This window comes from Xenopus laevis, chromosome 4S, assembly GCF_017654675.1.
Source record: "Xenopus laevis strain J_2021 chromosome 4S, Xenopus_laevis_v10.1, whole genome shotgun sequence".
In the NCBI taxonomy this organism is placed as follows: Eukaryota; Metazoa; Chordata; class Amphibia; order Anura; family Pipidae; genus Xenopus; species Xenopus laevis.
In genome coordinates this window covers 108,701,170-108,716,790 of record NC_054378.1, presented here as the reverse complement: position 1 = coordinate 108,716,790, position 15,621 = coordinate 108,701,170, and the positions used below count along the sequence as shown (strand labels likewise).

The 15,621-nt window shown below is 40.5% G+C and overlaps 1 protein-coding gene across 4 annotated transcripts in view; it reads right to left on the bottom strand.

Annotated features, from left to right (window-relative positions):
* Window positions 1-2,109: 2,109 nt before the first annotated feature.
* Window positions 2,110-15,621, bottom strand: part of cntn4.S (contactin 4 S homeolog) — a 212,638-nt gene continuing 199,126 nt past the window's right edge. Inside the window, exons 13-23 of one of the 4 annotated variants that reach the window (XM_041591294.1) lie at window positions 15,440-15,615; window positions 14,875-14,995; window positions 14,209-14,367; window positions 11,362-11,511; window positions 9,206-9,276; window positions 8,781-9,015; window positions 6,894-7,009; window positions 6,068-6,254; window positions 5,481-5,593; window positions 4,770-4,938; window positions 2,110-4,047 (exon numbers count right to left, since the gene is read on the bottom strand). In XM_041591294.1, coding sequence (XP_041447228.1) covers window positions 3,947-4,047; window positions 4,770-4,938; window positions 5,481-5,593; window positions 6,068-6,254; window positions 6,894-7,009; window positions 8,781-9,015; window positions 9,206-9,276; window positions 11,362-11,511; window positions 14,209-14,367; window positions 14,875-14,995; window positions 15,440-15,615 — 1,598 coding nt within the window. In that variant the 3' untranslated portion in view covers window positions 2,110-3,946. 4 annotated transcript variants of the gene reach the window in all.

Here is a 15,621-nt window from a genome sequence, read left to right as displayed (position 1 = left end):
TCATTATAGCATCCAGCAGACTAGGTAGAGAGTTGCAGATGTTGGTGATATAGAATATAAAATATTTCCAAAATATGTAGAAGGGAGGTCACTTTCCATACTCTCATGTGGGTTGTCCATTGGCAGTTGTCCTTTTTGTGTCTGGTGGAACAGATCTACAACAAGTGGTCCTTCAGATATTGGCAAACTGCATTTCCCAGGAAACTCTCCTGGGAATTTTTTTCCACCTATACTCAGAGAGCAAATGAGAGGGGCGTTTCCAGCTGGGATTGGGAATGCTGCCAGTAAGGCTTTATCACTCCTACTGACTTCTGTTGATGGTTCCACCTCCTACAGCCCCTCTGATAGACAAGGCACATGACTACGTAAAATATGGTGCCTTTCATCTTGGTAGAGCTGCAGTCAAAGCTTTTATTTTTCATGAGATCCAGGCGATTCTTTATAATTTTACAGAACCACATCTGAAGCCTTGTTTTCAAGTGACTTTGATGAGATTTGAAGATGCTTGTTCGAATTCATTGAAGTCTGATCATTTAAGACAACTCAAAATCTTAAGGGGTCAGAAACACCAGAAAATGAAAAGTCCCTCTATGAATTTACACTTGAGGCTGCATTTGTGAAAGTTCAAAAATGTGTTTTATTACCTGCAAGTCTCTCGCTTATCTAACTAGATTTCACAGGATCACAACACCAGAGCGGATGAAAACCATTCTTCTCTAAGGATATACCCTCCACTATTGAATAGAAAATCTAACAAAGTTTTCTACATCAAGTTTAAACAAACGAATAGATCTTTTGGATTCAGCAGCCATTGTTGATTTGTCTTTTTAAATTTCAACTGAATTTTTGGAATCAGAAAAGCCGGCAAGAGGAAGAACTTTGAGAAATGCAGCCCACAGTGTACACCAAGAGAGAGAGAGATTCACAAAGGTGGAGAAAAGTAAAACTGGAGTAGGAAAGATTAATGGTGCAAACTCATCATTTAAAAAAATGGCATATACATATAAACTTCACTCCAGATTGTAAATAGAATGTTTTGTACTCTTTGGTGTTAAATGTTTACATTTTTGTGTTAAATTTAAGTTTTCTTTTTTATCATTCTGTGTATCAATGAGGATGTTTTTGGTTTTTCGCTCCATTTTAATTATGCTGGCAGAAATATGGTATTGAATTAAAGAAACAGTAACACCAAAAAATTAAAATGTTTTAAAATAATGAAAATAAAGCGTCATGTTGTGCTACACTGGTTAAACCGGTGTGTTGTTTCAGTAACTTTACAATAGGTTATATAATAAAGCTGCTGTGTAGCTATGGGGGCAGCCATTCAAAGCTGAAAAAGGAGAAAAGGCACAGGATACACAGCAGATAACAGATAAGCTCCGTATACACAATGGGATTCTTCAGAACATATCTTATCTACTGTGCATCCTGTGCTTAAATGGCTGCCCCCATAACTACACAGAAGCTTGTTTATATAAAATATATTTGTTTTTCTGAAGCAAACACACCAGTTTTCAGTGCCGGGCAACACTACATTATAATGCCATTCCATTAAAACATTTCCATTCTTTAGTGTTTCTGTTCCTTTTAGGAAACCTTGTCCAATGTTTTTAGTGCAAGGTGATGTAACAAATCTGGAATTTGTTTGTGAATTTTGTGATAGATACATTTCTGGTGTAAGCAAACAGTTTTCTTTGCTCGTATTCCAGTTTTGGGATAACTCCACATTTGTGGATTCTTACCCACACTGTATTAAAGCAGAAGGATCGGTAAAATAATGGGAGACAATGTACAATCATCAAGAGTTGGTAACCTGTAAGCATCATCCAAGACTGACCGTGATCCTTGATGAACAATTGTGACTTTAGCAGAATATAAATATACTTCATATTCATATGGAGAAAAAAACGCATGTGACTTTTTAATTAAGTAAAAAAAAGTTTTTTTTTTTTGCATCAACAGCATCTGAAAAGCCAATTTCCTCCTCCCTTAAACCTTATTCTCTATCAAGACACCAATGATATATAAAGGAAAGAAAACTCTAGTTAAGGAACATCTTGCTCCTATGTGAGAGATTATGTATCATTCATAAATATTATGTAACATTCATAAATATTTATTTTCATTTATTTTTGCTTTTAAGGAACAAAACAGATTTGAAGTCCGTGTGATGACCGAGATGACACTTCACTTTTTTCTAAGCAGATCCATCGGTATAATAAAAAAATTCACTACACAACAACTGTAGTGGATGTTTAATAAATGTGTTTAATCTTTGTTTACTCCTCAACCTAACATTTTCAAACAACACGCTCATGCTGTAAGTCGCTGACAGATTTCTCCTGATCTAATTGGCTGATACCAGAGTCAGACAGGGCTAGAGGGACACCAGGAAAAAACCCGGTGGAACACGGCCCTGCCAAACAAGAACAGCTTCCCACCTCACACCGCCACTCTCCCTTACTTCCCTCCCAATTGGGGCTCCAACAGAAAAGATGAAGCTACGTTTGTGAGGGGGACGAAGGTTGTGGTGCGGCAGGGTCCGTACGTCTAAGGTGGGGGGCGCAGGGATACCTGGAGGTTCCTGAGGTGGCAGCCTCTATTGGCCCTGGGCCCCCCAGTCTGACTCTGCCAGAGGTTTCCAAGGTCATACTGACCCCCAGCATGGTTAAAATGTACATAGCAGGAAATAAATTAGGTTGAGAAGCCACATTGATATCTGAAAAGGCATTACAAAATAATTAATGAAAAAGAATAATTAAACATCCACAACAGTTTGGGTGCATGTTTATTGACAGTTCCCCTTTAAGCCATTTCTTGCTGTTTTTCTTTAGAATTGCCTTACAATAGGAGGACAGGCTTAGCTCCTGTTATGCAGGACATGAATTTATAAGTACAACAGTAAGACACTTTGTCCAAAGAATCAGCAAATAGCTAACTTTCTTAATTCATGGCAGAAAAAAATATATATATTTCGCAAAGGTACTAAACTCTCCTTCATATTATAGCAACTTGTGCTTATGCTATACTTTCCTTTTAACAAGCCACCTAGGCTGAATGATATATTTCATACATTTGTTTCAAGCTGAAAGAATTCCAACTTTCTCTGTCCTTGAGATTTACATCTCTCTGAACTTGGCTGTCACTTCATCAGACCAAAGGACATCTAGGAACCTAGAGCACCTTAAACACAGATACTTCTATTAAGCGAGCTCCTATATCCTGCCCTATTCTACAGCTGGAAATTATATATGACTGAAATTCCCAGAGAAGAAACCAAACTAAGGCCCTTGTTTCACATAAAGGCTTTTATGGCCCTTTCTGTAGAAGGGCCAGACCGAAGAACCTGTTGTGCACACAAGCCTGCTGGAAAACATTGTTAAAGTAACAACACTCCTACTTTGAAAAGGGATCAGGGCATGTGAAACAGACTGGAAGAGTGCAACATATAAAAGATGCCCATCCCAGGGTAATAAACTGTTATTTAAGGCAGGGATCTCCATCCTGTGGCTCAGACAGCACCTGCTGCTTCTGAACTCCAACTCTCAGCAAGGACCACCAGGATGCTGAGGGTCGGTGTTCAGGAAGACCACGGGCTAGTTATCCCTGGGTAAGACTGAGAGGACAGAAGAGAATCAAATGAGTCACCTGCAGCATTTTACAGCAAAAAACGTATATATCTACATCATGTTAACTTTAAAAAACTCTATAAAACACTAGATATATAATAATAAAAAATATGCATATACGGCATGTAAACTGCTTTGGTAACATCGTATTCCAGATGTCGTCAGTGCATAAGATCCTCCCCGTAGGGAGAGGAGGAAGCTCAGAAGCTGAGGGAAATCTCAGGATATTCCATACGGAGCGGTCACTTGTAGAGCAGAACTGGTGTCCATTCTCCAGGAATAAGATGGGCTTCTCTACGAGTCTGAGAGGCTCGAGGTCATAAACTGGAGCGTGCAGTGAGGGAGATCATCAGGGTGCTAATGGCAGATAAGGTGCAGGCATTGGACGTGGAAGCACCCGATCCTTGTGCATAAGCGTCTAAGAAACAAGAAGGGTTCAGTCAGACTCAGTGGGGCTCATTTATCAACACTGGGCAAATTTGCTCATGGGCAGTTACCTATACCAACCAATCAGTGATTAGCTTTTTGAAACCAGCTGCAAGTAGAACAATGAATGCAGCAATTTGATTGGTTGCCATGGGTTACTGCCCCTGGGCAAATTTGCCCAGTGTTGATAAATGACCCCCATTGTGTATTTGGGAGTTTACATCTATATCTATAATGACTTGTGATTTTGTTGGGTCTATAATTCCTCCATTATTGAGCCAATCATTTTTCTCTGAACTTAGCGTATGGATTTCCTAAACCAAATTAATTGTCTCTTACATCTACTCCATGTAGATGGACCCAAACTTAATGCATTGATATCATGACCCAGTCATTTCCCCCCAACAGGTATTAAGTGCCTTAGTGCCTATCACTATTGTACTTAACAGCCTTACACTTGGTATCATCCCAATGTCTATTATATCTGTATTCTAAGAGAGAACAGAACATAGAGCTGCCATTTATCTCTTCTATAGGATGACCAAATGCACAACAGACCTGCTCTTCTTACAGCTCTATAACAAACTCTACTAGCAGGTAAATGCATTGCACAAGCTCCTGATCCCTGTGTCCACTAAATATCCCACTATTAAAAAGTCACTTATTGCTCCTGTGCTACAGGCCTACAGTTATAGTTTCTCACCGCCCACTCACTGGATATCCGAGGGATGCGAATTGGTTCACTGCTGATGCCTTCTCCTCCTTCACTGACTGATCGGATCTCAATGATGTAGTCTTCATCATATGGCAGGGACAGCTCCACTGATGTCTGATTGGTCTCGATCACAGATGATCCACCCGGCCTGTTCCACCGATAGAGAACCTGCAGGCAAGTGCCAATCCTGTGATTGCCAACACTTCAAATGCAACAAGACACTGGTGCAGGTTCAATTCAATATGAAAAATATATCTTCTAGGTGCAGTTTTCACATCATAAAACCTATACATACATTTTTAACAATTGGCTCTGATTCAATGTTGGGAAGCTTCATAAAGTTGTATATGTTTCACAGAATAATTGAGAGACCAGACAAATGTTTACGATCAACTAGGTACAACAAGATTTAATATTAGCAACCGGCTTAGGTTTGGTCAGCACTGCAAACTTACTGACTTCATGTAATCATGACCATAAACCAGCTTGTTTGTTGGGTTATTGGAAATAGGTTTTTAAAAAGGTCAATAAATAATACTTGAACTTGCAATAGTCAGGGCTGTACTCATGGTACAAACCCACCAGGAAGGATCTTGTTGTGTGGTGAAGCATATAATACTGCAACGTGCAACAATAGGGCTTCTACAGACCCATGGTTCTAAAGAATCTTACTAACGTATATCACCAATGAACTTCATTCTGCTACTTACTCTGTAACCTTTAACCTCAGACTCATCTTCCTGCGCTGTCACCTGGTCCCAGTTTAGAATAATTTTGGAGTTTGAGGAGTTCCAGATGATATTTCCTGGTGGCTGACTTGGAGCTATGGGTGGAACAAGTGAAATAAGGTAATTATGGATGGTAGAGTCACACAAAACTACATGATTGTATATAAGGTGGCAATTAACCACGGGAAGTCAATCATTGGCCATCCAGATATTGTTGATCTAAAATACCCAGAAATTGTGGTTAAACAACAGCTGAAGGCCCACATCTGCACAAGGTGGTCCTATCAGTGGGGCTTTGAGCTTTTTCACAGGGGATAATTACTTTGTGACCCAAGATTTGGTTTAGAGTAATTTATAAACACCTTACCCTAGCATACTACCCTAACCCACCCCAAATCTGTCCATGCTACTACATTTATGCTATAAAGAGCCAAACAGTACTGCAAATTAATATATGGAGAAGGAATTTGTAAATTATATATTGTTCCCATATGTAATAAAAAAAACATTCACCCCTGGACAGTTACACTCCAGAGCCCATGTGGGTTCTTTGTTTCCTACAGACTTACGTGGTTTCCTGGTGGTTACATTGACAGAAGTGCTGGCTGGGCCGGTCCCTGCACTGTTGTAGGCCCGTATATTTAGATGGTACAGAGTATGACCTTGCAGATGGCTCAGTTTGGTTGACGTTTGGTTTCCTAGAGTCCGAAGCTTGCGCGCATTCTGCTCTTTCTCGTTCTGCTTCCAGTAACGGACCTAATAAACAAGCAATGCTACAAATGTTACAGAGTTATAGAAATGTGTCAGTTCTGCTTTACACAGCAGGAAAAAGTGTGACCTCATGATGGGACCTGTAGTCCAACAACATCAAAAATGGTTTATAAAGGCAACGCTGCATGGTAAACATTTGTGCCCAGCTTGCCAGGACCAGTGTCCCATTTAATTTAAAAGGATCATCCAAAGATAATCTTGACTGCTGTGGTTATCCAGGGCCGTGTTATTTGTTCATATGATTATCACTGGAGGCATAAAAATATTTTTTCTTGCAACAATCAGTTGGCTATTGGATTAGATTACATTCTAACCTTTCTAAAACAGGGCTGTAGCTTTTTATATAGCATGATCAGTGGTCCTTACCCGCATCATTAAATATTTCCTTAGAGTCTTAAGAGATCAGACAAGATAAAGGAAGCCATTAATAATATGTTTTTGTATATTTTCTAATCTGTCTGGGGCTGATGTGTTGTGATATAAGAGAACAAAGGACCAGTGACTTTTTGGTCTTCTGCAATATTGCAATATTGAACTACAATCACAGTATGGTTGGGGTGTGCAAATGGGTTTGTACACCAGTAGCCTAAATGGGTTTACAGGTTTATAGATGACATGCACTACCTCATAACCTTGAATCCTTCCTTTGCTGAGGCTCCCAGGGACAGCTATCCATGACACCTCAATGTCCCATGCAGTCAGACTCCGAGAAAAGACTCCTGCTGGGGCCCGGCCTGGCTCTGTAGTAAAGAATAAACAAACATTTTGTACAAAGTGACCAATCACAGAGGAGTGTCAGAAGAGCAAGGTTAGAATCATACAGTCACACAACAAAGAATAATCTTTGCAAAGTGAACCCACAACAGGCAGTCAGAGAATACTCTACACAACACAAGTTGTAGGACCACAAGTTGTAGCCTTGGGCAGTAGAGCAGGAGATGGTAACCTGTGTTCTCCAGCTGATGTTTGACCACCACTACTAATGGCTATCAATGGAATACTGCAAACAGTAATGCAACACATGGAAGTTATCCATACCCAGGGTTGCCATAGTGGTGGGGTACTGGGGGCACTCCAGTTATGGGCCTCATGGTAGAGGGTGCCCAGAAGAGATGCAAAGGTGTGAATTAAGAATCATGTAAGGGATTGAGTTTATGGTGGAATGGGTGAGATTTGGTGGATCATGGGTGGGGCTTTGACATAATGGGGCATTGCGATACTTGCATAGGGCTTAATTTTTTTTCATTGGGAACCCATTCTGTTTGTTGTCAGGGCCCACCTGCCAGGAGGCTCTGGTGACCAATGGGCTAATGGTGGCCCTGACCATGGTTGAGCTAAAAAAGTCATTCAAATGTAATTAAAGGGGAACCATTGCGAACATGAAAATGTAATATAAGCTTCATTGCACTGAAATACGACAATCAATTAAAAATTCTGTGCAGTTTAAGAAATAATCAAGTTATTCTTCAGTATAGCACTCTCCACAACCTGTCACTCTTCATGCTCTCTTCATGTTTGTGTAAGATTTTGATTGACAGGTAGGTCTGATACATCTTCTAGGGTGGCTCCCTTTCTCAGCAGAATAACTCAAATAACCAACTCCAGCACAAACAAAAGGTAACAAAATAATAGACTCTGGCAAACATCCTGCACACAGAGAAACAGGATTTCCATCAGAGTCGATTATTTTTAAAGAGTAAGCACCTAATTTAAAGGAAAACTATACCCCCAAAATGAATACTTAAGCAACAGATAGTTTATATCAATCAAATTGAATGACATATTAAAGAATCTTACCAAACTGGAATATATATTTACATAAATATTGCCCTTTTACATCTCTTGCCTTGAACCACCATTTCGTGACTCTATCTGTGCTGCCTCAGAGATCACATGACCAGAAATACTACAACACTAACTATAACAGGAAGAAGTGAGGAAGCAAAAGGCAGAACTCTGTCTGTTAATTGGCTCATGTGACCTTACATGTGGTTTGTATGTGTACACAGTGAATCTTACGATCTCAGGGGGCGGCCCTTATTTTTTAAAATGGCAATTTTCTATTTATGATTACCCAATGGCACATACTACTAAAAAAGTATATTATTATGATAATGGTTCATTTACATGAAGCAGGGTTTTACACATGAGCTGTTTTACTCAGTATCTTTTAATAGAGACCTACATTGTTTTGGGGGTATAGTTTTCCTTTAAGAGTGCAACCTCCCCAAAGGATGTATTAGACCTGTCAATCAAAAACTGACTCCGCCTACTGCTTGAAGATAGAATGAAGAGAGAGACAGGTTGCTCAGAGGGGGTACAGAATATTCAATTGATATATTTAGAAAGTTCAGCGAGATGAGGCTTATATTAAATTTTAATTTTCACGATAGATCCCCTTTAAAGCAATATGTATCCAAGACTTGTATGTTTTAATAGTTAATACATGTTAGCGATAAATTAGTCAAATGATTTATTTAGTGTTAAACGGCTGAGACACTGTATAAATACCTTCCTCTGCAGAGTATACTACTGTCAATTGGCTGAAAGGTCCTTCCCCTTTGTTGTTGTACACTCCAACCTTGACTTCATACGGGGAGAAAGGCGGGAGACTCTCATTTCTGTAAACGTATCGGGAGGAGTCGGCTGATGCCACCACAGTCTGCATCCAACTAATAGTTCCAAATGGTCGGAACGCGACCACATACCCAAACCCTCCGCCATTCTGCAACTCTTCTGGCACAGGCTGCAGGGGAGTCAGAGTTGTTCTTCAATTAGAAAAATGTAATGGACAAGAACACCTACACCATGCATGGCAGCACACACATAAATCAAATACTAGCCATCGTCTTCATGCTTCATGTTCACACCTTCTCTACTTGACACCACACACTCACGGCACAGACATATGACAACACCATGTTTATAGCTCTCACCTCCCATGTGATGACAAGCTCCCCCTTACTGCCTCCTCCTCCACTGACATTGGCAGGGGTCACCTCAGGCACTGGCAAAAAGAGCAGTGGATCAGAGATGGGGAAATGAGAAGAAGACAAGGCAGATACAGAGAGAACATTGCAGGCACTAATGTAAATAGACAACACTGGCATAGATTGCTAAAATGGCACTGAATGTTTGAGAAAGACAAAGCAAGAGAAACATAATGCTATTCATCTACTTCTAATCTCCCTGTTGTCAATGTTTCAGCTCCAAGAGACGCTTCTTTGTCAAGGTGATTAAATTTGGAAAATAAATACTTCACTTGATACAGGGGAGAGGTGTTCTGCATAGCTGCCTACAGTTCCAGCCGGCATTGGCGAGGAAGGTACCTGGCAGATGTAAATGATATCTTTATAAACGGTGAGTTCTGATGTCATCAGTTAGAAACAGTGAGTTCTGATGTCATTTCTGTCACATGACTCACTGAAACTTGTGTATTATAATAAATAAAGTACCCCCAGTTGCAAAATATGAGGATATTAGTTACCTATGATCATGAAACTCCTTGGTAACTTATAATATCCTTATATTTTACAAGAGGGGGGTACTTTTATATATATATATATATATATATATACTGTATGTATATATTGCTTTTATGAGTTAATTTATTTTATGCAACCTCACCAGTATGTTCCATAGTGAGTGATATACAAAGGCAACAGCATGTCTCCACTTATGTATCTCTGCTCAGTAAATGGTTGGTATTTGGAAAGATATTTGTCAGAAACGTAACTAGAGGGGGGCGGGCCCTGGCGTAGGACGCGCAGCCGGGCCCCCCGCCCCCCTCTGTACACCCAGAACTGGCCGGGAATATGCGCCGCAAAGCGGCGCGCGGACTGCCGGGGGGCCCTGAGGGGGTGCGGGCCCTGGCCCGCTCGCACCCCTGCTCCCCCGGTAGTTCCGCCACTGATGTTTGTATTAAAGTGTGCAGTGGACTTTATTGGCATGAGTATTATTGTTATTGCTCTTCTTTATTTATTGATAGTAAGAGGTGAAGTACCTGATGCTAAGGACAGTATGGGGGTATTAAGAATAGGAGGTTTAGTAACTAAGTAGGGGTATTTTATTGGGTAATTATTGACTAAAGATTCAATATCAAAGGCAGGTGCACTGATGGATATTAGTAATTGGGTGCACTACCTAAGGAGAGGCAAGGTGTTGCCATATCTATAACTACAGAGCCATTACCCCATGGCAGGCAAAGTGTTGTGAATGTAGAGATACAGTACATTTAGGCAGGCACAGTATGAAGTATTTTTTTGAACTTTTTTTTATTATCAATCAATATTGACAAGCCATTGCAATTTTTCTGTATAAAATGCGTGTGTTCTCCTACACAGAGGAGAATTATTACATTGTATGAAAACACATTACAGAAAGCTACAGTGCCATATTGACATGTAAATAAACATAATGTAATATTCATATCAATAAACAAATAAACTTGCTTAACAATGTGCCATATTTACAATTTCTTTTTATTTTAGTGTGATGAAGTTTATTTCAAATTAAGAGGGGACGTGATTACACTTTACAAGTACATTAGAGGACATTATAGACAAATAGCAGGGGACCTTTTTACCCATATAGAGAATCACTGTACCAGAGGCCTCCCCTTTAGACTAATGGAAAAGAACCTTCAACTGAAACAGCGAGGGCAGTGAGGTTGTGGAATGGCTGATTCTGTTAATGCCTTTAAGAGAGGTTTGGATGGTTTCTTGGACAAGCATAATATCCAAGGCTATAGTGATACTAAAATCTACAATTAATATCGATATCGGTATATATAGTTTCAGTGGGTGAGTGTAGGTAAGTGCACTGGGTTTTCATTGGAGGGGTTAAACTTGATGGACTTTGGTCTTTTTTCAACCGCACTTAACTATGTAACTATGTAAAGAACAGGGGTATTAACATGGAGAAATACTGGCAATGACCAGCACATTCCCAGTTCATAAAGCATAAAGTGAATTGATGAATGGCTATGACTACATAGTTCTGTAGATTCAGCATGTATGGCAATGCTGCATATGGATTTTTATTGGATATACAACCATGGTTGAGAATATACAAAATGCCCAATGTTACTCACGTGCATCCTTTGTCCTCCTTCTGTCTGACGGGGGGCTGGGCTCTCCAATGCCAATCTCATTGATAGCAATGACTCTGAACTCATATTCCACCCAAGGGCTCAGCCCATTCACAGTGGATGAGAATGATTTTCCATCCACCACTTCAGGAACTACCAGAGAGAGGATTTGTTATGTAGAACCCAGTGCATGTAAGTACCCGTGACCATATTTACAAAGGGCTAGGCATAACTGAAGGCATATTCCCTTGCATCCCCTGGTGGTCTCCTTGTAAATAATGGGGGCAAGACAGGGGCACTCCAGTGGCTGACCATGTACACTAAACCCATGCTTGCCTGTATGCTGTGCTGCTCGATATAGGGAGTGCTCTATACTCTTTGTGCTTCTTATGGGGCAATGTAGATATTTGATCAGAGAAGGTGCAAAGTATATATATATATATATATATATATATATATATATATATATATAGATATAGAGAGAGAGAGAGAGAGAGAGAGAGAGAGAGAGAGAGAGAGAGAGAGAGAGAGAGAGAGAGAGAGAGAGAGAGAGAGAGAGAGAGAGAGAGAGAGAGAGAGAGAGAGAGAGAGAGAGATACACTTTGTGTGTATATATACACACACACACACACACACATATATATATATATATATATACTGTATAAATATAAAGATAGAAGGACTCGCACACCATTTTCCAGTGAATAAAACAGTGTTATTTTATTCCTAGATGCATTTCCAACGTTTCGGCCCCCATTAGGGCCTTTATCAAGGATAAAGGCCCTAATGGGGGCCGAAACGTTGGTCATGTGCTTTCAGAAAGAGCCAGCACTTTAGGATTGAGGTGCTTTCTGGCAGGCTGTTGTTTCTCCTACTCAATGTAACTGAATGTGTCTCAGGGGCACCTGGATTTTACTATTAAGTGCTGTTCTTAGATCTACCAGGCCGCTGTTATCTTGTATTAGGGAGCTGCTTCCCATTGTTCTGTTGTTGGGCTGCTGGGGAGGGGGGAGGAAGGGGGTGATATCACTCCAACTTGCAGTACAGCAGTAAAGAGTGACTGCAGTTTTTCAGAGCACAAGTCACATGACTGGGGGCAGCTGGGAAACTGACAATATGTCTAGACCCATATCAGAATTTAAAATTAAATATAAAAACATGGGTTTGCTCTTTTGAGAAACAGATTTCAGTTCAGAATTCTGCTGGAGCAGCACTATTAACGGATGCATTTAAAAAAAAATTCTCATGACAGTATCCCTTTAAGGTACATTGTATAACAGAGAATCTTGGTCTTGCTACCACCCATAAGGGGATCTTTAACAGAAAACACTTTTCTTAAACATTTGTTGACTGTGATGATGACCTGAGACACTGGGAGGAACTGGTCATTGTTTGTTTGAGTCCTCCAGCAGAAGGGATAATCAATCCGCCAACCATCTTTAATTCTAATTTGCTTGTTTTCAGACTCGTTTTTGTGATCTGCCTTCCAAGCTTGAGGCAAAGGGAAGTGATTCTTGGTCTCTTACTCCCCCCCCCCCTTAATTTTTGCCAGACAGTCTGGGAAAGGAACATTTTCCTCATGTGGAACCAAATAAGAGAACTTCAGTACATCAAAGAACACCTGTGTAGCCAGTAGGACTCTGCAAATCCAGATGCCGAATATGGAACTGGCCATATATGATTTTTTTTCTTATTGTTTTTGTTATTGAGCTCCCTCAGCCTTCGCTTCCTTCAGTTTAATGACTCATGCAGTCTAGCAGCAGGGGGTTCCAAAAGGTGACTCAAGCTGGACTGAAAGTGTGTTACCCCTCGGGAAATTACTGTCTGACTTACTGTATACTCCCTCAGCCTTGTAATATTTCCCTTGTCTAACAACTGATTCATTTGGTCAGGGATTCACAGGATGAATCAGTTGGCTGTACGTGAAAAAATACAGTTACATAAAAGAAGCATATTAATATCATTATATTTATGCCATGCTAAATTGCAATAATGCCATCGCCCATTTAAACCAATCAGCAAATCGTTTTAAAGGGATACTGTTTTTTTCAAAACACACCAGTTAATAGTGCTGCTCCAGCAGAATTCTGCACTGAAATCCTTTTTCTAAAGGAACAAACAGAATTTTTTATATTTAATTTTGAAATTTGACATGGGGCTAGACATATTTTTAGTTTCCCAGGAGCCCACAGGTCATGTGACTTGTGTTCTGACAAACTTCAGTCACTCTTTACTGCTACACTGCAAGTTGGAGTGATATCTCCCCCCCCCCTCAGCAGCCCATCAGCAGCCTATCAACAGAACAATGGGCAGCTAACCAGATAGCAGCTATCTGAAACCTCTACTGAAGGATTTGCAAAATTGCTCCCCACCTAGTGGTAGACATGAGAATAACACCAAGTGGAAAACCACTGTTTTTTTTCCTGCTTGGGTGCTATTCTTATAGGGAATTTTAGCATGATTTTTTTTTGCAATGTAAACAGTGTAATTTAAAAATAAAAAGTAAGCCATAAAAATAATGACAGAATCCCTTTAATCAGTTAACTTCAAGTAAGGCAATAGTGGCGTAACGACAGCACCCCCATCTGCTCGCGTGGGAATATAAAAAAGCAGAGCAACATGGGAAGGGGCAATTTCTATGCTATAAAGAAAGCTTAACCTGTAGTCCAGACCCCTTGTGACTGTGGAGTTTGCTTATAGGTACGCCACTGTAAGTAAATAAAAGCAACATTCAGTTGTTTCAGTGGGCAAAAGCAGTGGTGCATCTTAGCTCCTACAGTAGACAATGAGGGTCCTCTTTTCCTTAATATATTAAACTCTTTTTAGAACTCATAATACGTTCATAGGTACCTGTGCTGACTGCCTGCCACCCCACAGAAAAGGGGGTCCGAGCCTGTACAGAGTACATAATAATGGGGCTGTGGTTGTCCACTCCAGGCATCCAGGATAACTGAGCCGTAGTTTCTGCGATCACTTCCACAGTGAGAGCATCTGGTGGACCAGGAGGACCTTAGAAGAAAGCACAGTGGGCGATGAACAGTCTTCTTCGCTGTGAAACATCCACCTCCTTTCCATAGAAGGACTGCTATTCATAACTCTCTAATTCAGCGGTGATGCGGGGGCTTGCAGCTCTCCTACTCAAGGATACACTGTCCTGCTACTTAGCAATGACACAATGATACACTGCCTTAATGCTTAGCCCTGACACAGTGATACACTGCCCTACTGCTAAACAATAATACACTGATACAGAGCCTAACAATTCACATTAATACAATGACACACTGTCCTCCCTCTCTGACCATGGCGTGCTTTCATATTACTGAATAATAATTTTGTTTGCTACACATCCCTTTAGCACCCTACCTCCATATCCAGTAACCATTTATTGTCACTTTGTTCCCCAGCGCTATTAATCTCTGTAACCACTACTGATATTCTCATAAATGCTCCCTCGCAAACCCTTCCTCCCTTCTGAAGTTTATTAGAGAATCTAGAAATGTCCATGAACTGTACCTCTCACAATAAGATCTGCCCCGGCAGACAGTTTGTCAACGCTAGTGTGGACAAGGCAGATATATTTCCCAGCATGCTTCAGCTGGATGCTTCTGATCATTAAATCGCCTGCTGAGTCCTGCTGATAAGAAGAGATAGGGCAAATAAGGACATTGCCAAGGTTTAAGCACATAAACACTATTTCTTCTAGCTTCCTTCACAAATACAGGAGCGCCAACCATCACATGGAACACAGGAAAATAAGAAATCTGTTTCAGCTTTTGGAGAACTACAACACCAACCACCCTCAAATTAGAAGAAAGCTGCAGCAGTTGAAGGACCCAAGATTTCTGTCCCAATACTGGCAATTATGTTTTGCAAAGAAACCTTTAATGTTACAAATGTACATTCCTTGAACATGTTCAGGGTGATGAGAAGTAAGAGCAAGAGGAGAGTTATCAATGAGCTATTGGAGACATGCTTTTCTAGGCCCCACGTTTAAATAAATTTAGAATTCAGCCTTTCTTTAACATAAATAAGCAGGACTATTTTTTTCTATGGTCTATGGAGTCAACATTATACTTACTCCCCCTACACGTTCAAAATGCTCTCCATCTTTCTGGAAGTCAATGAGTTGCCCGTTGAAGACCCAGGAGAAGGAAATATCCAATGAATGGTCATGGGATACTTGACAGGGCAAGACAATGCTTTCACCAACTGTGACATCCATGCTTGACGGCGGCACCAAAACCTGTGTAGGGTCTGAAG